Genomic DNA, 27,210 nt, shown 5'->3' with positions numbered 1-27,210 from the left:
TTTCATGCCATAGTAATTATTCAGGGCCAACCCTGGCATAACTGACCTTTCCTGCTCCTTTGACACAGAGGTCAGAGCCAAGGGTGTTTGCCAGTGGGAGGTGGGTTTTCCCTGCTCTTTGGAAGGCTGTGCTGTAGTCAGTGCTGAGGGGGCCGTGACTTATCCGTGCAGGGGTCACAGCTGTGCGGAGGTGTTGGGATCTCTATGCGAGGAGCCACAAAAGAGAGCTCACTCGTAGCTGCGCCTGAGGGGCCGAGCCCAGTGGGAAGGGGAGACGGAATAGATGAGTAGAGAAAAACCGTGTCTGAAGGTGCGAGGAGCCCCCCCCACCACCGCAACACGAACAGCGAGAACCCGCCCGAGCACGGAAACGCGAGCGGCCCCGCCGAGCCCGCACGCGGCCGCGGCAGCGCTGCGGGGGCCGGGGATCGGCGCGCAGGTGCCGTGGGGAGGACGCGCCCGAAGCAGGGCCCGCCCCCGCGGGTGACGCCACGGCGCGCGCCCGGACCCGCCCCTCGCGTGACGTCAAGCGGCTGTGCCGGGCGGTGGCGGCGCGCGGGGGGGGGGAATGGAGCGGCCGCCGCTCGGCCGGTGAGTGACCGACGGACCGCGAGATCAGGAACGGGATCGGGATCGGGATCAGGAACGGGGCGGGAGAACACCCGGAACCGCAGGACGGGGCCTGTGGGCGCCGCCGGACCGGCCCCGGGCGCGCCCATCGCGAGCGCCTCACCCGCCCCCAGACCCACGGCTCGCCCGCGCTCTCTCTCGCCGCCCCCTCTCCTGGGGCTGTGTTTGGGACCGGTCTGGCCGAGTTACGGCCCAGCCGGCCCGCTCGCCCCATTCCGGGCCGTCGTCCGTGGCCCGGGGCCCAGGCTGCGCGGGGCGATGTCCGGCCCGGCGGTGGCGAGCGGCGCCCGCGGCCCGCGTTCCCTACCGCGGCCCCCGAGACTGTCTCTGTCCTCGCGGCCCCCACAGCCCCCCCGGCCCCTTCGGGTGCCGGCCCCACGCACGTGTGGCCGGTGCTGGGCGTTCGCGAGGCACCGCCACGGCCTTCGCGCTGGTTTAGGGGTGGCTGTGGCGTGCCTTCGCTTCGCCGATTCCTGCTCGCCTTGGCTGTCTTTGGTGCGATTGTTAAGACACGAATTATTTCCTGGCGAGCTCAGAATTTGTCGTTTTAAAAGCAGATTATTGGTCACGGGCCTTTAATGTAAAGAAGTTGAGGTGTAAAGCAGCAGCTTAGAAGCTTTACGAGTGCCAAAATTCACGAGACTGGGAGCTGACGCTGTGTTTGCGAGTTAGGTGCAGCTGCTGTCACTGGCAACGCAGAAGTGCCTGGTGTGCATTAGTGACAAATGCAGTGGCCGGCAAAACTCCCATGGTGAGTGGAGGCGTTGCTTTCACTAAAAAAATCTATCAAATAGGGAAATTTAATGAGGCTTCTTGGTGAGTAGGAGGTGTAAAGGACTGAACTGAAAGTACAAAGATCTGAGTGGAAGACTAGGGGAGGAGGAGAAAGAAGAAGGTAATGTAACTCGCACTACATCAGTAAACAGGGTCCATCATCCACAAACCTTAAAATCAGGTGTTTCTATAGGTTGGAAGCCATTAGTAACAGGCCAGGGTACCGGTGTGGTCACTGAAATAGTGATGCCTTTACCTGAGCTAGTGTCACTGGGTCGCCTCAGCCTGGGGAGTGAGTGCTGCTGTCCCTGATGCTCACCACTGACTCTGTCATACTCAAGATTAACATGCGGCAGGTGACTCCATGTTTGATCATGATCCTTCTCTTAGGGTAAATTAGGGTAAAAAAAAAAAAAAATTGTCCATCTGGAAGTGTGTAGAGGCAAGGAAAGCCCAGTGAGTAGGTGTACTCACTGGATGGGCTGTTTCTGTCTTGGTGCCAGGGGGGATTCTTCCTTCTCTTTTCTGGGGATAATGGGGCTCCCCAGCTTGCAGGACTTGCACTGCTCAGCAACTCTGCAGCCACACAGGGTTCTGGCACCAAATGAACAAGTTTGTTGGAGCTTTGTATCCACTGTGTCCAGTTCTGCTGCCTGATAAACCCACCTAGCTGGTCTGGAAGCCATCCAAAATATGGAAACAAACTGAAGACCAAGAAAGATTTACTTTCTGTGGAATTTGCTTTAGAAAGAAATTGGAACTTCAGGTTCCATAAAGTTTGGTTTCCCTCCCTCCATTTACCACATAAAAGTTGCTGAGTTTGGTTTTCTGAGCAGTTTGATGTTGTGGTTTGGGCTGTCTTGCATCTTATTTAATCATAGCTGAAGTTCCTGTAATTAAAACCTATGTCTAATTGAGATACAAAATAGAAATCATTGGGAGTCTACAGGTTTTGTTTCCGTGTGTTTAGAGAGGTACATTCTGCTAGAAATGGGTTGTATCTAGCATTTCAGCTCCTCTAGTCCTTGGGTGAATAGCCTGTGCCTGACTGTGAGCCGGCAACTTTGGCTGCATTGGAGCCAGGTAAACCTTGTTTTAGTGTTTCCTCTGGTCTTTCTGAGAATTGTTTTTGAACCATTCAAAAAACTTGGTGGGATAATATTTTGGGCTTGGTTTCTAGGAATTTTTGCTTAGAGCTCTGGGGGAGGAGTCTTCCCTCTCCGCTGCCTGCCCCAGTGCATTTACTGGATTGGTGCGTTTACTGGTGTGGCATGTTCACCTCAGGTGGTTCTATAGCTGTCTGCCAGTAAGGGCTGGGCTTTGGCACCTGGATTCACCGAGTGCAAGGTGTTTCTCAGCTGAGCTGGCTCTTGGTAGACCTGGAGTCTCCTCACCCCTGAAATGACCACAGGAAGTGGTTTTCGCTGTGCCTGTCCGCTAAGGTCTGGTGAAGGCTGGTTGCTCTGGCATGCTGAATGCTGCTCCACACAGAGGTCGTGTGCTCTCCCTGAGGACTGGAGCTCGTGGGGATTTGTGTTACCTCTCTGCGGCCAGGAACAGGGTGGTGTCTCAATAGGGAGACTTGTTAAAGTGGCTTGTAGGCGATGACCCCTGGGTGGCCCAGGTGACATCCAGAGGTCCCTTCCAAGGTCAGCGAATCTGTGAACTTGGCACAATGTTTCCTAGAGGATATAAACCGGTATCTCTGGGAAGAGTGAAGACACTGAATGAAACGGAATGCGAAGGTGGCAGGCTAGACATGCATTGTCTGCGCTTCTAGAAGCTCAGTATTCTGCTGTGATTAAATACTTAAAATGCTTCACTCCCCTAGGCAGTTGAGATCCCGGATATTGTCACAGCACAATGAGCTGATTCTTTGGGCTTGAATTTAAGCTCCAAATTCTCAAAATTGTTCTTCCAGCCAAGTGTGTTGAGGAAAAGGGAAAGAAGGAAACAAGCAACTGTGTGGAGTTAAATATGTTTTTGCAAAATGTAATGTCCTCATACTTTCAGACACATTTTTTTTTGTTAATGCAGATCTAGTTGATCCTTTTTATTTATAGAGAAGAATCCTACTCATGTACCAAAAATACAAAACACTTCTATCAAAATAAGATTGAGCACTTTGATTTGGAAGCTAGATCTGACACACCATGTGAAATGCAAACACAGAACAGAAGGTCTCTGCCCCAAAGAAGTTTGTTTTATTATCCAAATAATTTTATTTATAAATCCAAACCTGAGAAGTTCAGAAGTTTGGCAGCACTCCTAAACTTTCTTATGCCATGCAGGTACCCCTCCCATATGTACTTTATGTGCATGCTGTGTTGGGCTTCCATCACATACTGTGTTAGCCCTCATTTTGGACAGCGGCTTAATTCCTTAATCTGACACTGGTCACACAAGCACTCCTGTGAGAAAATACCCAGTGAACATCAAGGCATTTGGTGAGCTGGGAAGGTTTGTCTGAATCAGGGCAATCTGTGATGTGGTATAGTGTTGCATGCACTGATGTGATCAAACATTATTTGAATGCATAGAGGATTTCCCTTCTTGAGATAATTTATTAGGTTAAAGTAGTCAGAATATGAGGTAACTTCAAAGGCTGCTTCTGATTTTAAATATGTCAAAGCTAGCAGAAACCTGGTATTTCAAATTAATTAATTATTTTCTCTGAAGGGGAGTCTGAATGTGTGTGCTGTTTTATTGTTATCAGGTATTAATGGTGTTTCTTATTATGCTTGTTAATTTTGGCAGGTCTTTCTCCTCTACAAAGAAGCTTTGTTGCCAAGATTTACTCTGAAAATGACCTACAATACCAACTGCAGATGTCTGCAAATGTAGAAGCTGATAAATCATATCTTCTTCCCTCTCCCGACTTCCCTGTTTCCTGCGGAATTTATACTTCTAATTTTTTTTTAAAGTTAGACATCTGTTGATGACATTTGGATTACAATTGTGAGCATATCTATGCAAAGAAACATGCTACCCTGAGCACTTTTGAGGTATGTGTGCCTGCTGACTTAGAACACATGGAAAGGGAAGGCCATCTGAGTAGGGCAAAGAGAGCTCTAGATGTACATATTCTAGATTTAGGCTGCTGTGCACCTTTGCATGATTTTAGCAGTAGAATATACATGTACGCAGTGAGGCTATAGGAGCACCAGAATACCCAGCTGCCATTGTATGGAGGGCGACCTTGGTTTAACCTGCTGTGGGAGAACTCAAAAGACTGTCTTGAGAAACACTGTACTCACTGCTCACCCATTCAGTTCCTAAATACCATCACAGTCTGCAGAAATTTTCTTTGAAGTGTGTGACCGACCTGTAGTAGTGATTGAAATGTGTCTGGGAGGCCACGGTGGTTGCTCTGTTTGCTTAGATGAAGCACTCACATGAAGTTACAGAGTACTTCCCTTGAATTGGGAGGCATCTGGTGTGATGGTTAGGAAAGAAAGATATTTTTCTTGCCTTCCTGTGCACAGGTGCTGGCACAATGTCTCTGCTTCCAGAAAGGAGCAGACTTGTTGGACAATATGCCCGTGATGTACCAGAGTAGCAGAACTGGGTGGGATTTGCCTTGTTGCTTTGTTACCCAGGTAACAAGAGATGGACAGCCTTGGTTGTTTCCGCAGTATAGAAAGTCACCAGCATGCACAGTTGTATTTTCTGGAGGCTTTTAGCTGTCTGTGCTTTAAATGTGTTTCTCAGTCTGCCTAGGTGGTGTTGTTTGGCTGTGGCAGTGTGCAAAAGTAGCATTGAGCCGGAAGGAGGAGCATTGTTTCCTGTAAGGTGCTTTCATGAAAGCTGTAGGAACACAGCAGGAGTGAAGTGCATTGCTGAGCTGCCCATTGCCATCCTCGTGGTGCTTTCTGCAGTTTACCAGGGGTGTGGATTCTGTAACCCAACTTGGTGCGGTTTTTTTGTTGTATATAAATAAGTTGTGATCTCTGTAATTCTATCACTTAATGGTGCACATTTCCCAGAAAAGCTGCCATTCTCTGAAAATAGAACAATTTCTGCAGTATCTCTGAATACCTGTAAGAATACATAGATGTCTCCCTGAGTGTATATGCCTAAACAGATTATTAGTCTTTATTTCCTTAACTGTAAGATGATGTTGACCTGCCTTTGTAAAACATGCAGTTTCAGGAAAAATGTAAATATTGCAGTTTAATTATTCAAATTCATATAACTAAAAGTGAATGCTTAAGTGTAGCGTGTCAAGGAGATTGAGTGTAAGATAAGTTTTATAAGTTTTCTTTTGATGTGAAGAAGTGGTCTGAAAGGTGAAATTGTGTACATTAGAGAACGTTGCATTAATTAGAACAATTATACAGGGTGTCTAAAAAGTTCAAAGAACATTAATAGACCCTGCTGTGTTGAGATAAATGGTACTGCCGTTAATTCAGCGGGTAGGATGGGTTATGACAGGAGGCTTGCAAATACCTACTTAAAGTTTCTTCAGGCATAAATTTGTCAAATTTCATTATATCTTGGATTTGTGTAAGCTAATGGTGTCCTTAACAAATCCCATAGTGGCTTTTCTACTGAAGCTGTTGGCTATTATTTTCCTGGAAGCCAATTGCCATGGTGATTATCCTGACGGCAAATAAATGTGTTTTTCATGATTCCCAGTTATATTAGTTTTGAGCAAAAGGACTGTGGCCTTTTCTGGGATCAGTGGAAGTGCTGCACCCGTAGCACTCCGTGTTTGTAAATCACTGCCCGCTGAGCAAGTATCTCATGCTTTTGTGGGTCACAGTCATAAGGGGTAGTGTCACTTGTCTGTGAGAAACAGTGAGTGTTCTTGCTGTGTTCCTGAGATTGAATAGCAGTTAAAATGGGAGAAATTAACAAAGAGCGACTTTGGGTCAGAATCCGTTAAGACTGAACTTGGCCCATTTAGGCCGGTGATGGCTGACTGCCTAGTAAAGCAAAAGCTCTGTTGGTAAAAGCCAGTCCCTCCAAGGTGCGTGGGGCTGTGGTCCTTCCCTGTGCTGGCTTTCAGCTGGAGTAGCCTCTAGCTCTGGTTGCTACTTTATGCAGGAAGGTACTATGTATATGTGAGCCTTTGCATAACAGAAGAACTTGGTTAGTTGGTGTTGGATACCTGGGACATTTGACTGCTTGGGCTGCAGAGCATCCTTTGGTAAGAGAAGCAGAGGAGGCAGCTGTATCAGTGGCTGCTTGCTGCTTTGCAGAGCAGTTCTCTTGCTGGTCACGCTTTTGCTGCAGGAGTTAGTTCTCAGCTGGTTTGCTGTACTGAAAGTTTTGGTTCTGGTTTTCCAAAGTCCTTTAAGTGCTTCAGGTGCAATTCTAGTCCGTGGGAGAAGTGCTGGGTCCAGTACTGTACAATCTCTTTATTAATAACACATTAATAGGGCCAGGTGAAGAATTTTATAGGTGATGCAAGATGGGAATTTGATAGACCTGATGATTGTGTTGCCATTCAGAGGCGCTGGTTAGCCTTGAGAAATAGGCAGGCAGGAACCTTGTGAGGTTCAACAAAGGGATATGGGAAGCTGTGCACCTGGGGAGGACCCACCCCGTGTAGCTAGTGTTTTATAACCACCCATGTACCTGTACTGGGGGCTGCACCAGGTGCAAAGCTGCTCATCAGCAAGCAAACGGTTGTTCTGGTGGAAACTGCTGCTCTGTAAGGAGCCATTAACTTGGATCTTGGTTTTGGCTCTGATTACTTCACTTGCATCTTCTCAGTGGTAGCTGAAATTCAGCCTCATTTCAAGTAAGACTGCTTCCTTTTTGTGCTGCTTTGGGTAAAGATTTGTGGATTTTTAAATTATTTTTTTTATGTGGACTCTGCCATGACTGTGGGAGGAAACATTCTGATTTTGGCTGGGGTTTTAAATGCATGACTACTTGAGTCCCATCGGCAACAAAGTAGTCAAGCCAAATTTCTTTATAGCAAACTACTGTCTCTGTGCAGCTGGATGTGAAGGTGGATATTGAAGAGCAGCATATTTGTGAGTGGCTGCTTTGCTGTGCTGTGTTTGTGCAGTTTGTGTATGTGTCTCTAAAATGCATGAAAAGATCTAATAGAAGAAAAGAAAAGAAAAGAAAGGAGATGTGCTTTAGTATTTTTATTGCAGAAGTCCAAAAAGTGAGCAAAGCAGGGAGTTCACAAGTCCATGTGGTAGCAGTGGATGGATGGCTAACGTGGGTCCTGTTCCAAATGGTATTGCTCTGGGGGGTAGGGAGTTGTGGTTGTGCTGGTTCCTTGGAACCTGAAAAGAGGCCTGGCTGCATGTGTGTGTGCTGCAGGGCATATGCCCATGGCCCTGCTCACATGGTGTCTGTAAGATACACGGGCCAGGCTGATGCTGTTCCTACCCATTAGGGTACATAGGAATGCAGTTAGATTGTTCCTTGTCTCAAGCTCTGCTTGAGTCTACCTGGGACTGAAGAAGTGGCTGTAATGAGTTGTCAAAAACACGTTATGCATGTCTCCTATTTCGGTTGACAGCTGATAGCAGATGTTTTAACTCTGAGCAGGTAAGGAGGTATGGATGGGGGTAGTCTTTAACTGATAGGTCCTCCCAGCCTCCTGCAAGTGCTGACTGCAGGACTTCAAGCAGTGTTTGATGAGCAACCTGAACATCTTGTTTGTAGTCCTGCAGGGAGGAACCTGCTAATGCTTCATTAGAAAAGGCCATGTAAACAAGCCAGGTCCAGATTAAGGCCACTATTCTTACACTAATACAACTTTTTAAGAGTTGCACTTGAGTAAAAGCTCTCTAGATCAGCAGTGTTGAATAAGGGTCAGGAGGGAGAGTTTTCTTCTGAAGAGCAAGATGAAGCTTTCGGTGGTTGAGCAGCATAAATGGTCAGAGCATTAGCAATGATGATCAATTTCTGGTTGGAGTTTGTCCTGCCAGATTTGTGTCATGTTTTAATACTGGTAGAAAGAGCTGGTTTTGAGTCATCAGGGGGAGTATTTTACCACTCTGTGTGAGGTAAGTTCTACTTTCTTCTTTCACAAGTCATTGTAAATACGATACTTTCCAAAATTCAGGGCTAAAAGCACGTGTTAAAATCACACAGTGTGGGGTGTGGGTTGGTGGTGGATGATATCTTTCTTTACAAGCTTGCTAATTTAACTTGTTTTAACCTCCTTAAAACTGCAAGCCTGGAATAAACGTTTCTTTTAAAACCAGAGTTGCTAAATCTTGCCAGCTTCTCGGCTGGCATTATCACAGATAATTCTGCTAGGAGTTAAAATGAGAGGCCATCTCTTCTTTTATTTGTATTACTAGCATGCTTAGAACTCTCTTTTTAATGCCAGAAGCACCTGTAGTATAACCTTTTGTCTTCTCTTGGAAGTGGAATGAAAATACCTGTATTTCTGCTTTGTGGTTCTCTTGTTCCTGACATTTTAGTCAGCTTTGACACACAGAAAGTAGCAGTGTCTCTTGGCAGACAGGCAATGAGGAGATAAGAGCAGCTTTGATCTCTCCCTTCCACCCCTTCCTCTGCCGAAAAGATCCTGCCAAAATTCTTGCCATGGCCTAGTCTCTTTCCAGATACTAAAGAATCAGAGCCAGATAATGCGAATGTTAATAGGAAAAGTCAATATTAGGAGTGCAACTAACCACAAAAATATTTGAGATGCTTCAAGGAATTAATTCCATTCTTTTCTTTGTGGAAGACCCATTGTTTTGAATATTCCTTTAACACTTCTTCAGTCTTCCTTTAGGGGAGGTAGTTTCTCTGTTTGCAAAATGCAGTATTTGAACTGTGGAAGTGAAGACTCTTCTATTCTGATGAGTCTTTGCTGAAGTTCGAGTGAGTTCCTGTTTCTGCAGCTGTTGTGGCCATAGCATCGGGCAGGAGGTTTTTGATAACGCTCTTTTGGAGTAATTGTGTACCCTTTCTGTCTGCTTCCTCTCTTTAACCTTATCCCGAAGTGTTACAACAGTAACAGAGCAGTGCCTCTCAGTGCCCACCTGTGGGCACTCTGGGACACAGACTGAACTATGGCAGCTGTGAAACAATTTGAGCCAAAAGCAGCTGCTGATCTGTAGGTCTTGTAGTGCTGTAGGTCATCCTTCATATCTCTGAAGACCTTGCTGACAAAAACTCTTACAGTTACTGTAAATAAAAAATAACATTAAAACTTAAAAAACCTGAAGTTCTGTTAGTGCCACCTTGTGTGACCAGTACTTCACACATTATGCTTAGTTCTCCACTCATGCTAGGATAGAAATGAAATATATTCTATATGAAGATCTTTTTCAAAAACATGTTAATTCATTTTTTCTAAGTTATTAATATTTGCTGTCATCATTTTCTTCATATTCTAGCATCCCACTTTAGTGGATCTGAGTAACTCTTTCTTCCTCTCTTGCTGTCTTGGAGGTGGGAATCTGATGTGGAATAAAACAGTCAAAATATCCCAGTTTTGCAGAGTTCTTGTAGTGTTCCTCTGAGGCATAGTGTACTCCCTATTTTCAAGAACTGGTTGAATGAATTACGGTCTTTGGAAAATCTGGGTGATCTGGCTGTGTTTCAGAATAGTCTGTGGGGCTGGCTAGAGAAATGCAGTCACCGTGTCTGCTCTCAGCTGTCCTCTTGTCATCTCCTAGCAGGCACCAGGCCTTTTGGTTTGGGTACACACTTTGCAGAAGTGTACAGGCAGGAGCTGCCAGGGGACAGCAGCTGCCCGCTGCAATGAGCTGTGGCAGGTGCAAGTGTGTCTGAGTGCTCACAGCTTTTACCTCCTCTGAGGTGAACGCCAGATAAACAAGAGCCAGCTGTTTGGCCTCTGCTGGGAGTGCTGAATGACTAAAAAGGAGAAGAAAATAAAATCTATATGGTGCAGACTGACCTTGCGGGCTGGAGTCCTGGCATCTTCCTCTGCTTTCAGCATGTGGTGGTGGCCATAAACTCCAAGAGAAAATGCTCCTTCACAAGAACTTCTTGATTAATTTTATAAGATTCAGTTTTAACTTCAGTCATATTTGTATACCTTCAGTTATTTGAAAGAGTTTAAAATAGGACAGCTTCCAGGGGCACTTGCATTTCAATGGAAAAAAAAAATACTAAAAAAACCCCCCAAAACAGTTTAAAAGTTGGAATCATGCTTTCACTGTTGTTTATATATAACTTTCCTCCCATTTCCGGAATTGTATCTCATACCAAATTTCTTTTGCAGTTTTGTTCAAAAGGGGACTTTGAACTTTGAAGGGACTGCTGTGGGTCAGCCATGCTAAAAGGCAAATGATGGAGGCAAGTACAAGTTTATCCTTTCACTGTTATCTAATGTTGGTTTTGCCAGTTTTTCCTTTCGAACTGTTTTGTTTTCCAGGACTCCTGGGAAATAATTACAGAAATGAAAGACTGTATTAGAATGTTCTGGGGCATAATAGTGTTATAATATCTGCTCAGTTGGCTGTATATGGAATTGTGAATTTTGTTCTTGATGTAGTATATTCTTGTGCAAATAAGAATTGTATGCTTTTGAACTTTATGCTATAAAGTATTGTTTCCTCTCACTAACAGAATATCAAGGTGGTTGTCAGTAGAGGAAACAAAAGCGAGTACAAAAGTTGAATCTTAATGCAAATAAGTGTGCTAATTAATTCTGAAGATTCACAGTTCTTCACACTTAGGAGTATTTTTTTCCCCAAAAGTAGAACAAATAAGTAGTCGTAAGGGTCTTCATACCAGATATGTAATTTGCAAAGCTGATTTCAGGCTCAAAACAGACGCATCCTATGGAAAAAGAAATAGGCGATTACTACAAAGCTCTTCTCAGAGGCCATATAATTTCAGAAGTCTGTCCCAGAATACACAGGGTGCCCGTGCCTTGTTTGTGAGCTCACTGTGGGCTGGTTTGTTTCACGTTGGTTTGTAAATTGCCATAGGGTTAATTTAAACAGGGTAATTTTTTCTAGCACATAATGCACGGAACTCCAGTTAGACTTAAATAGTGTTCTTTAAGATCAACTGCATTACCAGTGATAATGTGGATAGAGAGTATGCAGGAGATCAGAGAGATCCTGGCTGGAGAGTACACCGGTCATCTTAGATAAGAGCTCCTGTTGTTCAGTGAATCCTGACTGAAAAATAAATGCTGAGTGAATTATTTAAAATGAAAAACGCAGTTATGGGTCAGCTGTCAGATTTGTATTTCATATGCCAAATAGTTTTGGGACTCTTGCTTTTTTAGATGGTGAGTTTTGTTCACAGAACCATTTGATCTGTTGGTTAAAAATGAGCATCTAGTTAAGCAATTTTTTGTCCCAAAACATAAATTGAGTGGAGACCTGTAGTCTAACTTTCTGCAAAACCTGTTACCTGGGGGGGGGGTGGGGTGGAAAATGATTAAGAAAGAGCAAGCTCAAAAGTCAAAGCATACCACTAGACATAAAGGCACTTGAATTAATTTAAAAAGTGTTAAGTATATAAGTATATTGTTGGCACATCTTATTTTCTTCGGCCACACAATTGCTGCATGAATGTGGGTAAATATGTTTTTCTTGGATGCAATTTATTCCTTTGCATTTAATGTGTTACTGATTAAACTGGCCAGTATATTTAGACTCAATGCTTACTGCATCTTTCAAGTACTGAGATAAAATCCTGCATGATTCCAGTGTTCTGCTTTCTGTAAGTACTGAGTTTCTTCTTGCCTCCAACTGATAGCAGTGACACTTGAAAAAAAGAGAGAGAGGCAGTTCTTCTGTATTTTTGGATGGCAGTTTGGAAAGCATTTTGAAATATCTGTTTAACCCATTCTGTTAGGTTTCAAATGCACAAAATTGAGAGCACTCCAATTGTAAACTCAGTGCATTATGTTTCTGCAGCTCTTTTAGTGTAGAAATGAATACTCAAATCCCAAATGTGTTGAATTTCAAATATTTCTTTTCTAAAGCACAAACTGCTTTCTGCCAAGATTGAGGTAGACCTGTGAGTTGGTTTCTGTATTTATAGAAGCCTAATCAAAGTTTTCTCCTGCAGAAAACAGTGGTCAGCTTCTAAGCATGTGATCTCATGGTGCTGATGTAAAACTCTTCCCCTTACTGTGTCCTTCCTTCCTCTCTCCCTCCCTCCCTACCTTCCTTCCCCATATCTTCCCCTGAACTTCTCCCGTAGTTGTTGCTATAAAAGTGCTGAGCTGCACTGTTGTATAATCCAGTCCTGCCTGAGCCCAGGGGATGACTCGGGTTGAGCACTCCAAGAACAGCTGTGCAGTTCCTGTGCCAGAGGCTGAAATGCACATACCTGGTGCTGATCCCTTGCAGATTGGTTGTTTAATCTACTTTTCAAAAGGCATTCTTGTTTCCTCAGAGAGCTATGGACAAGAGCATGCCTATTGAAAGCATTTCACTTGCCTGTTCTTGCTTGAAGACACATTTTCACGTCTAGTTTCCAGTGCCATCAGTGGATGCTGGCTGTAAAAAGCCATTTCTCACTATTTGGAAATGAATAACTCATTTGGTAATGTTCTGGGGTTTTGCACGTATTAAATACCGTTAAGTTAGGGTCTTAGTATCAGTCTTTGTCAAAGAGCAAAATTAATTCTGCCAAAGTGACTAACATGCTCTTCAGCAGTTTAACCTTATGTTCTGTTAGATGTTGTTATGGGCTTGTTCTTAATAAACAAAACCCCACTGGTTTCTTCTTGCTTCTCCCCCTTTTGAGCAGCTTATTTACCTTTCTTGCTTTCCTGCACCCTCTCTGCTGGGCTTCTCCCTCCAGGCAATGAGTGACTTGTCTCACACAAACTTCGGCTTCTGCATACAGCCTAAATGCAACTAATGCCACGTGGAGGGGTGCTCCAAGGACTGATACATTTTATTTTGTTAACGGCATGTTTTGTGCATTGGATTTTTAACCCACACTTGCTGCATGGATGTATAATAATGACTACTCTTTTGTTTAACATTAGATAAGCATGAGATCACCGTGGTACAGCTGCATGTGTAGTCACTCTTGAAGCAATTACACACCTAATTGGCTGGCAATCTTGGCATTTTCAAAATAAACACAAGCCTTTTAAAGAAAGGGGACGTATTTATGTATGAATAGTCAAATAAACTTGTTGAGTGTCATCAATGGAGCCATCTGGCACTGAACAGTTGTCTGATGACCCTGATCCTGGAGGCAAATCCCAAGATCAAGAGACCAAAAAACAACATGAATCAGAGCAAAAATTATCCAAAATAACGCATAATGCTTTGGAGAACATTAATGTCATTGGTCAAGGCTTGAAGCACCTGTTCCAGCATCAGCGCAGGAGGTCGTCTGTTTCTCCTCATGATGTCCAGCAAGCTCAGGCTGAGCTGGAGCCTGACCTGGATTTGGAAAGCCAAAGCGTCTGTGCTGAAATTGATGGTGTCTCCACCCACCCCACAGCTCTGAACCGGGTGCTTCAGCAGATCAGAGTGCCACCCAAAATGAAGAGAGGGACCAGCCTGCACAGCAGGTGGGGCAAGGGAGATGCCCCAAAAGGAAGCCCGCAGATCAACAGAAGGTCTGCTCAGGATATTCAGTCGGGTCGGCCCAGATCATCATCCACTACAGACGCTCCCACAAACTTGTCTGTGATGGAGATTGCTTCTTCTATCTATGTAGGTGGAGAAGAGGCCACAGCAGCAGCAGTAAGTTACTCAAATTTACCTTTGATCTTTATCATCTCCTTGTATGTTTTCTTAAGCCCTTTGAAATCATGTTTTGAAAAGCAAGTTTCTTTCAGTAAATTCAATTGGTGCTGTGTTCAAAAGCTTCTTCAGTGGTGAAGCAAAGAGCTTAAAAGATGCAAACATTAGTCATTTTCTCACGTGGCAGGTGGCTGATTTTGTGTGTATTTGATCACTGAAATGAGAGCTACTTTTGAAATACATTAGGTTGTTTTTGATGGCACACCACAGTCAAACAAGGAGTGATTGGCCAAGCTGCAGCCGGAGTAGCCCTTCTTAGCAATTGTTAGCTAGTTCCTGCAACAAAACCTTCCATTTACCTAGACTTTTTTTAAAATTCCTCTCATTTTCTGGTGTATTTTATAAAAGCAAAGAATTCCGTTTTGAGTGGATGGTACTGTTGGTCTTTTAGGCTGTGAAGGCTCTTGGAGCATGGGCTGCAGCCTGCGCAACTGTCCATCGCCACAGGGCTGGGTAGCCTGTATGTGATTTAGATCAGCCTGGCTGCTCTGCTGATGAGGGATCACTGCTGTCTCCTTTGGTTTGTCCTGCCTGTGTGGGAAAAGCATTCAGTGAAATGACATCCTCTGTTCTGTGACACGTTCTTGCAAAGTTGTGTATCAGCTTATTGATGATACCAAGAAGCAGCGTTTGTCTTACCATTTCTCCCCTTTACCCAATCAATTTAGTTGAAGCATTCTTGAAATTTGATGGTTTTTTTCATTTGCTTTTTGAGAGAATCGCTTTCTGATTAGCTTATTTTAGCTTGTTCAGGATGGTGGTTCAGAGAGTCCCCTGAAAAACAGCCCTTAATAACAAAGGTGTCTATGAAAGCTGGATATACTTTAAAAAGTTGTTTCCTTTTGCAAGAAACATTGAAGGAGCCTGCCTGGAACTGTATATGAAGCTTTTGCTTCTTGCCAACTGTTGAAATAACAGAGATAGTAATAAAGTAGTTGTGAAAAGCATGCATTTTCCTGGGCTGGTTAACTTTGCAATTAGTCAAGCCATTGAGAGTCCTCAAAAAGGGATCCCATAATAGCTTCAAGTGTATTTGTGTACTGCCTCTCTCCTAATTATGAGTGAATTCACAATCTTTGTTTCAGGAGAATTTTAGGGAAAATTGTTAGGTTTTTTGAGTTTGTACCCAAATCCAGCCACAGAAGTTTGTAAAGCAAGGTCTGATTTGTTGATTTAAAACTGTAGTCCCTTTACTTCATGCATGAGCAGAGAGATTGAACAGGCCTAAGCATATTAGGTAAATAATACAGGAATATGGGGAAAGGCCTGGAGTGAAGTGGTTTTTTCTCCCGGCTGTGCAGCTTGTCTGATGAAGTGTTTGCCTGGATTGGTAGTTTCCAAAGTGATGTGTGGGTAGGACAGTCCACTGGAGTGTAGGAAGGAAATACTTTTTGATTTGTTTTATCTTTTTCCTAAAGTTTGTGTTTCTGTATGTTTTAAAATAAGCATATTGTATTAGTTGAGTAGTACATATATATAGTTTATAAATAAGCGTACATGTATTGGGAGTCCATGCTCAAAAATTTTTTACTGATTCAGTGTGCAAACTTTGGAAACCACTAGGATCACTTGGCAGGAGTGACAGGAAAAATGAGGACTGTTACCCTAATAGCATTCTGCTACAGCATCTTGCAGGTGTGAGAACAAATTTAGGAGTTTTTGGCATATAAGGGACTGTGATTAGGTGAAGCAGCCACTTCCACCCTGCAGCTGCTGTTCCTCTGGAGCAGCATGCGGTATGGAGGAGTGCCTCGGAATGGGGGTCCCTGGCCTCGTCAGGCAGTCACCCGGCCGGGAGCCATCCTCGGTGCTGCTGGCTGTGCCCTTGGTGGCCTGAGGGAGAGGGGCTGCGTGGGCTTTCTGCCCTCCGTGTTGGAGAGAGGAGGACTGGAGTCTGAAAGAAGAAAACAAAATGAGGGAGGGAAGGCCACCTTTGGGGACTAAACCATCGGAGACTTCTGTGACCATTGACCCTTGGTAGAGTTTAGTGAATTTCGAGCTGCTTTCTAATATTTGCACCATCTTGCGACAGATAATAACAGTGTATACTGTAGGTCTAAAGTGACTTGGCCAAGGAAGTACTACTATGGAGAAGGAGACCTAAAATGAGAGAGCGATGTGAGTCTCAATCTCTTGTACAGAAATCATGGTGCGTGGGCCAGTTTTCTGTTACTACCTTTTATCTTTTAGTGGGTAGTCTGTAGCAGAGGGAAGAAAGATGGGTGGGAGAGTTGGATTCTTTCCTTTCCTGGAAAGTTTTGGCAGATCTGTGTCGTGTACCCCATTTTCTCTCCCAAGAGCGTGTAACAGCATTACCTCACAGTGTGGCACTGTGATTGGAAGAGTTACTCAGTAGTTTAATGCCACCTTCCAGAAATGGGGATTTCTATCCCCTCATGCCTCCAAGAGCCAGAAAGGTTAAGACTGCTGCAGTATTGCTATGCAATCTGCATAATGTTGGGAGCTGTAAAAATCACATGAACTACCCTTGACTTAATTTGCATAAAGTAAAAATTGGAAAATACAAATGTTGGGGTTTATTCACAGAGAGCAACAGAATGTTGTCTTATATTCCATGAGAATGACCGTGTGTCTTTGCCGTATTAGCATATCTTACTGTTATTTCAGTCTGAGATGTACTATCTTGGCCATTGCAATGTCTGTGCATACGAAGTTTTAAGTACGTTGGTGCCACTCAAAGTTAAAAATTAGTGGGAGACAACTTGCAGGTTAAATGCAGGTGGTTTTACAGCTTTAAAAAATATGTAGCCACTTTTACTGAATTTTCAGTATAGAGATGTAATTCATTTGTAAATCAGCTCCATGTAAAATTTAAATCACTGATATGATTGTTAGCAGAGCTTCTTGGTTTATGATTTGGTGAAATTAATGAAGCATAATGCAGTCATTTGGTTAATCACCCTTATAACAGATGTCAGTGTTGTTTTCATTGGAGAAGCCAGCTTAGCATTTAGGCTGCCACACCGCTGGAATTTATGACCATAAATTAATGAGTTGTTAAGTTGCAAAAACTGACTCTTCATTCAACAACTTATATTGGCAAATTAGTTACAATGTACTTCAAATGAGGATTAGTAAAGAGCCACAAAAAATCTGAAATCATTAGAGCAAACTTAAAATTTGATGTAAATTCAAACTTTAAACACCGTCTTTAAGTTATGAGGTATCTGAAGCTGTGTCACGCAGTGTTACTTTAACCCTAAATTCTCCTATTTTATTTAACCTCCCTGAGACTAAATTGCATAATGAAACTTAAGAAATGGAAATATTTTTTTAAAGTGTCTGGCAGATAATGCTCAGTCATCAGGGTTGAGAGTCCTCTGAACCCCTGGTTCTACCAAGCCTATATGGATTGTCTCTACATCTAACTTTAATTTTTTTTGTTGTTTTTTTGCTTACTTTCTCGATGCTTTGCCTATTTGTCTCCTTCAGCTTTTTATGATATTATCTTTTAAATAAAATTTTGACCTTTTCCTTTTAATAAAACCACACAGATTTCACTTCCTTGGTTTTGGTGTTTGCTGCTGACAGTAAAGCTACACTGACTCACCTTCCCTCACCAGGGAATATTTCCTTTGAAATTATTTAAGAATTTCATAAATCCATCTATAATTAGAAAAATGTCACTGAGCTACAGCATTGATCCATCTGTTGCAAACATATGGGCTTTGCAAGTTACAAGGAACAGAGAAACAACGCATAGAATGGAAAAGTTGTGATTTAACAATGACAAGAACTACATAACAGGATTTGTAGTCAAGCAATGTAGTTCTGCTTTCTGATTCCTGTCTTCCTTCATTGTTTGCTTTGCTTGTACCTCCCCCTCTTGTGACACAGCTTGTTCCTTTTGGTGTTGGATGTGTGCCAGCGGTTCTGGGGCTCTTCTGTACTGTCAGGTAACAGGTGTTGAACTGCACAGGTCTGTGCCCATGCCTTTATGTCACCTTTGTCACTGTGCTGGCACTGCTCTTGTGGCAGAAATTCTTGCTCTGCTTTCCTTTCTTTCTTTCCTTTTTTCCTAGTATTCAGTTTTATGACACTTAAGAAGAGTAATGAACATTTTGTTTGTTTCACATGCTCTGTACCTGCTCACTAGGATGTTGAAGTGGGAGGTGATGGGCTCAGTCAGGGAGTGCAGGCACTGCACACCCTTGTGTGCCATGTACCCTTACTGCTTGTAAGATTTGACTGTGACTGCAGAAGGTTTTGCTATGAGTAGGTGTAGGAAGTCAGCAGACTTGGATTGCTGAGAAATTAGCCTTCAGTTATATTTTATAAAAGGCTTATTTTATCAGAGCATTATTCCATATGCTTTTGTGGGCTGCTGTGAAATTGTCAGTGCCTCTTATTGGAATGGCAGGAGCATTACCTGTTGCAGAACTGTTTGGTCCGGCATGGATGAGCAGGAGCCCACGTGCTTCAGTCTAGCTTACTACTGAAGCTTAAGACCTGTTAAACACATCCAGACTATTTCCATATCTTCCATGTTTTGTGGAGTCAAGCCCTGAGCTTCATCCTTCTATGCGAGGCTGCACAGTCATTGGAGTTTATGCATGACACTGCCTATGTAAGTGCTGTGTTGAGCTTGGCTAAAGCTTGTGATTTATTTGCTTTTTGGATTGGTCCTGCTCGGTGCTGTTACGTTTTCTTTTTAACAGTAGGTGCTGTGTCTGAACAGTTCGGAAAAGGAAAAAAACCCTTAGCAGCCTGGCCACGTCCATGAGGTAAAATGCAAAAGCACAAAAGGAAATTTTGTAATTAAATTCCTTGGTATACTCAGAAACTTGGACCCCCTCATGGGGCAGATGTAGAAAGGCAGGGCTCAGAGCAGGGACGCTCTAGCAGCTTGATTCTCCAGCCTGCTCCTCAGAGTCCCCTTCTGCCTGTATGACATGCAGAGTGCTGTATGCAAGGAAAAGTTGCTAAACAGATATGCTATTGATATTAGTTTGTCTTGCCTCTCTTCTGTATTGAACTGTTTAAACTTCGGAAAGCTCCTATCCCGTCACCATTTTTTCACACTTTTTTTTTTCCTGATGTCTTTGTTCTAGCTATATGAACCAGATGGAAATCATCTTTCTTCATGTACTGGGCACCATTTTGTCATTTATGTTGCATTTTAAAAAATAACTCTAGCCAAATAGCTGTGTCTTTCACTCCTGATCCAGAGTTTCTGGCGTGTCAGATGTCTTCTTAGGCCTCACTCTTCTTATTTCAGGAGCTTCCTCTTTCCCCAGCCTGCTTATTTCATATGGCAGGGGCAGTTTCCAGCTGTCTCCTGATTAGATACACCTACACATTCCTTTTCATGTCTATAACCCCATTGCACACACAAACAACATCCCCCACTAAACAGTGCCAGAAGGCTTAGGAAGGTGATCTTCTCAAAATGTTGTATTGTTAACTGAAGTGAGGGGTTGTTTGGTTAGGTTATGGTATTTTTTTTCCCTGCCCGTATTTTATGTGTGGATGCTGCAAAGTTTTGAAGACAGAAGTCTTTATTTCATGTTTGTTCTGCAAAGCCCCTGGGCCAGGGTTGGACCCTGGGTGCTGGGACCAGGCTGGAGTGTTACTGCATTGGAACTGGAGCTCACAGAGGCAACAGAGCTGCCTGCTCAGGCTGGTCAGAGAATTTAGAGGTTCTCTTACCATACAACAAAAGCATAATACAGACTCTGCTTTAAGCGCTGGTTTATGCGAAGAACAGGGTTAGGACTGTAGCTGCTGATAGAGTTTAGCAAGGGCTGTGGTAGTCCCTTTCAGGTAAAGGTGGAAAACTCTGTTGCTGTTGTAACTTTGTCTGTAAATAGGTTGACATTGTGTTAATTCATGTTTGTATGGTTCTGCGGAATACTGAGTTTTGGATGAGCCTGATTCTGTGGGAATGAAGGACATTGAGTACTTTGTGGCATAAGGGAGAATAAATTCTTAATAATTCTCTGCACACAAAATGTTTTTAACTCAGTGTTGTTCCATTCTCTGTTTTCTCAATTTGTTGTTGAAATAGAAGGGCAAAAAGTGATCCCAAAACAACAGACTGGATTTTTCTGAATACCTCATTTACATATATTTGCATGTGTAATAATCCTGCCACATGTTGTTAGGCTTTGTGTAGAAGCTAAGAAATGAGATTGTCATAGCACTGAAAGTGTAAAAATTAAAATGTTACTGAGATACTTCAGTTGTGCTTTTATTTCAAGCAGTCTAAATATTTTTGCATAGATCTTTTCTTGTAGAGGCAACCCACTGAGCTGGGAAAATCAGGATTGTGGTTGTTAGAAATGATTGAGCCTGCATGGATCTCATTTGGGTCTCACGTACTTACAGAGCTTTTTGTGGGATAATTAATTATATGTCAAGACCAGAGCAATATTAATGCTTGAGATATGAAATTACTGGTACTTTGGTAGGCGGTTGTGTCCACATGAACTTTTATCCATGCCTGTGACCCCCATGCAGCGCCTAGCACCTGCCCTTGTGGAACTTCATTCATTGTGATTTTTACTGCTGAGGTCCATGTACAGTTTGCTGTCACCTGCGCATGACACTAGTGTTGGTGTTGGAGCATGGCTGTAGTGAGGTCAGGTTATTCAGTCCAGGTTCTGGACAGGGGGATTGGTTTGGAATGTTTGGTGCAAGCCCTTGGCTGACACCTTCTGGCATCACTGAGAAGACGGACCATCTTGGATTAATTTAATATGAAGTCATTTGGTTGATTTGCAGCTTTTTGCCTCTGTAGGCCCAGACATTTTCAGGTTGCCATTTGCTTGCCTTAGGGCTACAGGAATGATGAGAGAAAAGGATTTACTGTCTTGCGGTGGGCTTCTCATAGAGCAACTTCTCAAGCTTCCACTCACTTCAGTCCTACTGTGCCCTGACAGAACTTCACATGTCCTCATTCACTTGTCAGTTTTGACAATAAGTTTTCATAAATATTTCAAATATCTTTGGATTTTGGTTATCAATTTAAATCAATATTCTGTTGATGTCCACGTTTTAGAAAATGACTACATATACTTTTGGCATAACTTTACAAGTCTTGGGCTTGCAGCTGCATCAATGTTTTCTAGATGATGTCAATCCCATGGGCATCAAAAACCTACCAGCGATAAGCTTGCTTTTCTTAATTACTTACAGTGACTTCTTCCAGTCTGCACGCTGCATGATAACATAAACAAGAACGCAAGGTGCCATCCTTTCAGTATATGTAGCACAGCTGTGAAAGAATGAGCAGTTTCTCTCCAACTGTAAATAGTCTTAGTGATAACTTGTTTGCCAGAAACTTTTTGCAAATTGTTCTGTCCTAAACACCATGTGATACACCTGGGACAACCACCTGTGAAAGGGCAAAAGGTAGGGGGTTTTATGACATTAAAACCATGTAAAAAGTCTACTGTGGCCATGAACAGTATGTCCTGGATGTCTTAAAGATGACTTTGGCTTAAATCCATTTCCCCAAAGAACAAGCAATCTTAGCACCATACTCTAATGTTGGCTCTCCAGTTCAGCTTACACTGGTGGTGAGCATTTGGTAATTTTATTTTTTTGTAACTGATTGAAGTAAAATATTTTAGCTGTAAGGGACTGGAAATGCTAAAAATTCACTTTCAGCATCTGCAGCTGAATCAAGTTCAACCAGCACCAACTTGCATAGTTCCTGTGAAGGGAGCACTTGTACTCATTTGGGAGGTTGAAGCAGGAACTACCCAGACAGCCAGGTGTAAAAGAACCTCGATGAACAGTGCACAAAATGCATTTCAGGACAGCAGGAATTTCTCTCTTTCTTAAAAGTGGTGCTGTACACCCCTGGAGCTGCAGATCTAGGCTCCCAGCATGTCCGAATGGGGTTGTGTCATTGTAGCCAGGGCAGCCCTGGCTCCCGTGCGCCTCTGCCACTCTGCTCCCAGTGGAAAAGTCAGCCCAAGCATTCGTGCTGTGCAGAGTGATAGGATTGTACTGTTCGTGTCTTGCAGCAAAATAAGATACTGGCAGATCACTAGGGTGGCTTAATTTTAAGTTGAGATAGGTCAGGAGTAGGCTGAGGGTTATTTCACAAGCTCAGAAATTAGTCTTCAGTTGCTTGATTGCCCCAGAAGCCCGTTCTGCACCTGGCATTGTTTTCTCTCTCTGGAAACAGTGACCTTTGTGCAGCAGAGAGGTGCATTAGGCTCAAGAACTTGTTTGTGGGTGAAGGATACACACACATATTCTATATGAGGAGAACAAAGAATTTAATTGTAGTATAACTGAAATTGGAAGGATCTCATTGTTATTAGTCCAGATCTAATTTTTTACAGAAGAAAAAGTATTATTGGTGTTAAAATATTATACACACACTTCTTGTTTTATAATCCTTTCCCTCAGGTTTGCACTCACCCTTCCAGTATTCCTCAGGTCCTGCAGTTGGAGTTAGTGATGTTGTTCTGGACAGGGTGGAGGTGTTACCACCTCAAGTTGTCAACAACTGGAGTCCTTCACTGAGAGGTTACTTGGTTGCTCAATTATAAGCCTAAAAATGTAACCTTCTGTAGGCACTGCTATTAAAACTCCATGCTGCATATTCTGCTGATGTGGTTCAGCTATGATAGAGCAAGCTCTGGAGATAGGTGCATGCTGCAGCAGATAGCAGAGCCATTGCAGATGTGTCACCCATGGTTTTGACTGATCTGCACCTTCCACAGTAGAATACCATCCAAGATCATTGCCAAATCTCTCTTAAGACTGGGGTAAATTTCAATAAAATCATGATTTTGAGCCATTGGGAAAGCAGAACCATCTTTATCCCCACCATCTTTAACTGCAGGGATGTCACCGAAGTTAAAGACAATGCTTTGTTTGCCTGTTGTTCACTGTACCAACACTGTGACAGTTACTGTGCTAATATCAAAGCATATGGCAACTCAAAACCATTTTAAGTAATTTCTAATTGTAGATTTGACTGTGATATATATCTTATTTTTCATCCTTTTTGCAAAGTTGTCATGAGTGCTTTCTGAAAGTTAAGTAGAAATTCTAAGCGTGATTTAGTTGGAAATTAATGTTAAAATAATGAAACTTGGGTTTTTCTTTTGCAGTAGCCCATATAGGAGGTGGGTGGCAGAGGGGAGAGACATTGAGTGGTACCATGATACTCTGCCAAGGGTGCTAGGATCAGGCGGGGTTGTGGCACCACTGGGTGTGTTTATCTGCCTTGTGCAGTTTGCAGGTGGAAGTCCTGAATAAAAGAGCTAGTCTAATCTCCCAGTTCCAAATGGTGTGCAGGAAGGAAGGATATTTTACTAGAGCATGTTCAAATATTTTATAACTATGAGAATGCTTTGACTTTCCTAATGAGAAGTGGAAATCTGCTGTACTTGAGCAGCAAACTGCTGCTGGCCAGGAACAGAAATACAGTTCCTGAAAAAGCTGATGTAATTTTTATTATTAAGCAGTGCTATGCCCATGTCTGACTTTCTGCCAGTACTGGATGTATGCAGGACAGGTCAGTCTTACCTGAAGTAAGACTGCCTAAACTAAAGCAGACACGGAGGCCTGGGTTAGCACTGTTCAGGATTGAGAGAAGCAGAGTTGTGCTGGTGGTGGCTGCAGCTCCTGTCAGCAGGCAAGGTGCTGCGGTAGGGGATGTAAGCTTCTCTTTTCCTCTCAATCACCTTCATTTGTGAAGTTGTTGAGAATTTTCTTAGGAGGACATGGTATCTTTTAAATATGTTTATTTCTGATGAAACTTAAATGTGAAGAGCTTTGATATATCCCAAACCTGGAAGAGTTCACAGTGAAGTTAGATGAGGCTTGGAGCAACCTGGTCTAGAGGAAGGTGTCCCTGCCCACAGCAGCGGGGTGGAATGAGATGGTGTGTGAAATGCCACCTCAGTCAGTGACAGGAACGGGTGCTGGGGCGTTGAGGCGGAGGTGCAGGTGTGGCGGTGCTGGCGTGTTCCGGTGCAGGTGCGGCGGGTTCTGCCTGTGCCCTGCGGCTCCCGGGCGCTCGGGCCGCACAGTGGCGCTCCGGCCCGCAGGGGGCGCCGCGGGGCCGCGCCTGGAGAGCGCCCGGGCCGCGCCGTGGGAACGTTCGGGGGGAGTCTGATAACCGGGGGGGTTGTTTGATAACCGGGGGGAAGGGAACTCAGAGAGAACTCCAGCTGTGTGTCGTACAGCAGACCATACCGCGCTGGTTGCAGAGACCTGGGGCTCACTGTAATGAATCCACGGCACTGAGGCGTCTTACTGAAAGTGTTGATCCTGAGAGCATGTAGGTTTCAAGACATGAAATTTTAATCTTCCAAACCTTCTGCAGTAACAAAATGTCTCTCCTGTTGGTTATCTCAAAAGGTCCCTCTGTAAGAGGTTATCAGGAAGATGCCTTCCTGTTCATTTACATGTGTCAAGCATTGATGGAATATTCATACGTACATATTTCTCCTAGCTTTATATGGTGCTAAAAGATACGTTTTAAAAAGAAAAGCTAAAAACTGTGTATTTAATTTACAAGTAAAACGCTGTAGATGGTCTCCATGAGAGGGATATTAAAGCAAATAATTCTATTCTTACTGAGTACTTTTAAAAAGAAAATTAATTACGAGGTATTTTGTCCCGAAGATTAATTCTGTGTTTTGTGTTCTCATGAAAGTATATCAGGCAGAGTCAATAGTTCATTATATCAAGTTTAAATTTGAAAATAAAATTTGGTGACTTTTACTGAAATCTTGATTTTCTCCATCATGTTCCTGAATAAAAATGGAAGAATTCACCAATTAAGCTATTACACAGGAATGAATTGCTGTAGAAAGGTAATATTCGGGGGGAAAAAAGTGACAATAGCCCAGAAACAGAGGACTAGGGCAAAGAGCTATATGTGTTCAGAACAGGAGCCATTAATTAACTGTGGAGATCATAAGCATCAGTTTGGAAATGCTGAATGTGGGGCCTTGGCTCCAGAGACAAAGGAGTATGTTGCTATCATGAATTTTGCTAATCTGGCAGTCCCATCTCAGTCTGATGTGGATTATATCCCAGCCAAGCTGGCTCCATTCCTTATCTGTATCTCTCTGACCCAGACTCTGAGCCACAGGGTCACAGAGCCAACGTGGTGGGGAAGGGAGAGCTGAGTGTCTGTGGAGGAAGTGAGGCACCCTGTGTCCCGAGTGCAAGATAGTGGAGGTACCAGGTAGTCCTCAGGACCTTGGCACCAAGCCCAGTGAGCAAGAGGCTGACTGCCCAGAGCTATTGGTATCTGCTGTCAGGCAGCATGGAAGCAGGGAGGTTTGGGTACAGCAGATAAGGTGGGCAGGGTCAACTGTCTGTCCTGGCTGCTCAGACTCCAGCATTTTAGTCAAGTGCTGTGGGGGACTCCCACACTGCATCACTGCCTGACTGCATGTGTGTACACACTCACACTCTCTCACAATCTCACACACTCTCACAACACACTTGCCCTGTTGGTCTCTGCAGCAGGTGAGCTTTCCTGGAGCACAGGCTGTTCAAGGTGGTGTGGATTTTCTGCAGTAGGAGTTAAACTGTGTACATGAGGCTTCTGAAGATAGCCAAACTGTAGAACAAGAAGTACTGACCCAGTTCAGGGAGGAGGAGGATGCAGCTGCTAGATGCAGAATCCCCTGAGCATCTGGTGTCTCCTCTATCAGTACAAGGAGGGGTTTCTAATTTCCCAGTCCCTTTAGTTTTCTGTGCTGTCAGCTCTCCATGGTCATCACAAAACTGGGTAATGTACTTTCTATATATTTCAAAAAAAGGAGAGCATTTTGAAAAGGAGTCCCAAGTTCTGGCAGGGAATACTTCCCCTGTACAGAATATGTCTGTGTTCAATACCCCTGACTGGGCAGAATGCTGCCGAATCCTGCTCTCGTTTCACAGCTGGGATTTCGGTGCTGAAGAATGCATCTATGATGTTACTTTTGGATGACAGTTATAAAATAAACACCTGTGCTTAATCTTCTTGTAACTTTCCCTTCAAGGTCTATTTAAAGAACCACACTGACCCTTCTTAAAACCTTTCATGGCCCAACTGCAAATGTCTCCTCTCTCTCTAGTATCCAGATCACCTGATGACTTTTAAAATAGTCTAGAAACTTATTTTCCTTAGGAAGACAAGAAATTTTCCTTAACAAGGCACATATTCTGGCCTTAAGGCACCTTTCTTTTTCTATAAGACTATGCAATAATGCATGGCAATAACCTGTACTTACCTAGTACCTGCCATTGGGAGGGATTTTGTATGGAGTCAATGCACAGCTGACTCCTAAAAGCAGGATACACACTTTAACCGTACATATCGTGTTATCTGGGGCCCCAGATTTGTCATAGCTGGAGCATGCAATGAGATCCCTTTTAGCCACTGTGCTGGTACTTGCTACCCAGTGAAGCTAAGGCCTGAGGGGAGTGCTAGTGAGCAGCACTGTTCTGGAAAATCCAGCACTGATACTGAGTCAGGACTCATCAGGGACGTGCTCTGGCATGGGAGCTGTTCCTTATACAGTAGTTTTGCTGATAGTTACTGAGAAACTATTTTCCTATTTAGGTAAGGCCATGTACTGGAGTGATCAATGCCATGGGCCATTTCAGTGTGCAGAAAGGAAGGCCTTCCCATTGCATGCAGGAGGCAATTACAAAATGAATTGGAAATGAAATTCTAAGAAGTCCAAAACTAAAATGCTGAGACAGGGCTACTTTAGAAACAGACTTGTTTCCAGAGATTTTGAGCTCCTCATTGTGTTTGGGGTTTTTGTTCTGCAAGATTGTAGTGTCCCTCACTCACCAGTGCTGGGAGTGGAGGAAGAACACTTCTCACGATCTGAAAGCCACTCTTGTCATGGCATTTGAAGAACTGCAAGTATACCTGTTTTACCACACATCTTTATTGCATATTCATGGCGGGGAGAAATACTTAATTGAATTATTTTCTAGTGATTGCAACAGGGTTTTTTGTGCTGATTCCCGGGAGGGAGTTGACACTCCCGTGCCACAGTGTGCGAAGGCAGCGGAAGCTGCGCGGGGCCCGCGTCCGGTGGGGCTCGGCAGGAGCGCTGGGACGGGGTCGCCCCTCAGGGGGCCTCGGGGTGGGCGCAGCGCTCGCCAGAGCTCCGTA

General features: G+C 43.7%; 1 protein-coding gene across 4 annotated transcripts in view; it reads left to right on the top strand.

The window, feature by feature from the left end:
* Positions 1-500: 500 nt before the first annotated feature.
* Positions 501-27,210, top strand: part of TMCC1 (transmembrane and coiled-coil domain family 1) — a 70,422-nt gene continuing 43,712 nt past the window's right edge. Inside the window, exons 1-4 of one of the 4 annotated variants that reach the window (XM_040076109.1) lie at positions 501-591; positions 4,162-4,409; positions 10,580-10,653; positions 13,786-14,030. In XM_040076109.1, coding sequence (XP_039932043.1) covers positions 13,827-14,030 — 204 coding nt within the window. In that variant the 5' untranslated portion in view covers positions 501-591; positions 4,162-4,409; positions 10,580-10,653; positions 13,786-13,826. Of the gene's footprint in view, positions 592-4,161; positions 4,410-8,108; positions 8,382-10,579; positions 10,654-13,318; positions 14,031-27,210 lie in introns of those variants that run through there. The other 3 variants (XM_040076115.1, XM_058422192.1, XM_058422191.1) reach the window with 3 other exon arrangements.

This window comes from Hirundo rustica, chromosome 12, assembly GCF_015227805.2.
Source record: "Hirundo rustica isolate bHirRus1 chromosome 12, bHirRus1.pri.v3, whole genome shotgun sequence".
In the NCBI taxonomy this organism is placed as follows: domain Eukaryota; kingdom Metazoa; phylum Chordata; class Aves; order Passeriformes; family Hirundinidae; genus Hirundo; species Hirundo rustica.
Note: the sequence above shows the minus strand (reverse complement) of the source record. Positions and strands in the feature narration are given on the sequence as shown.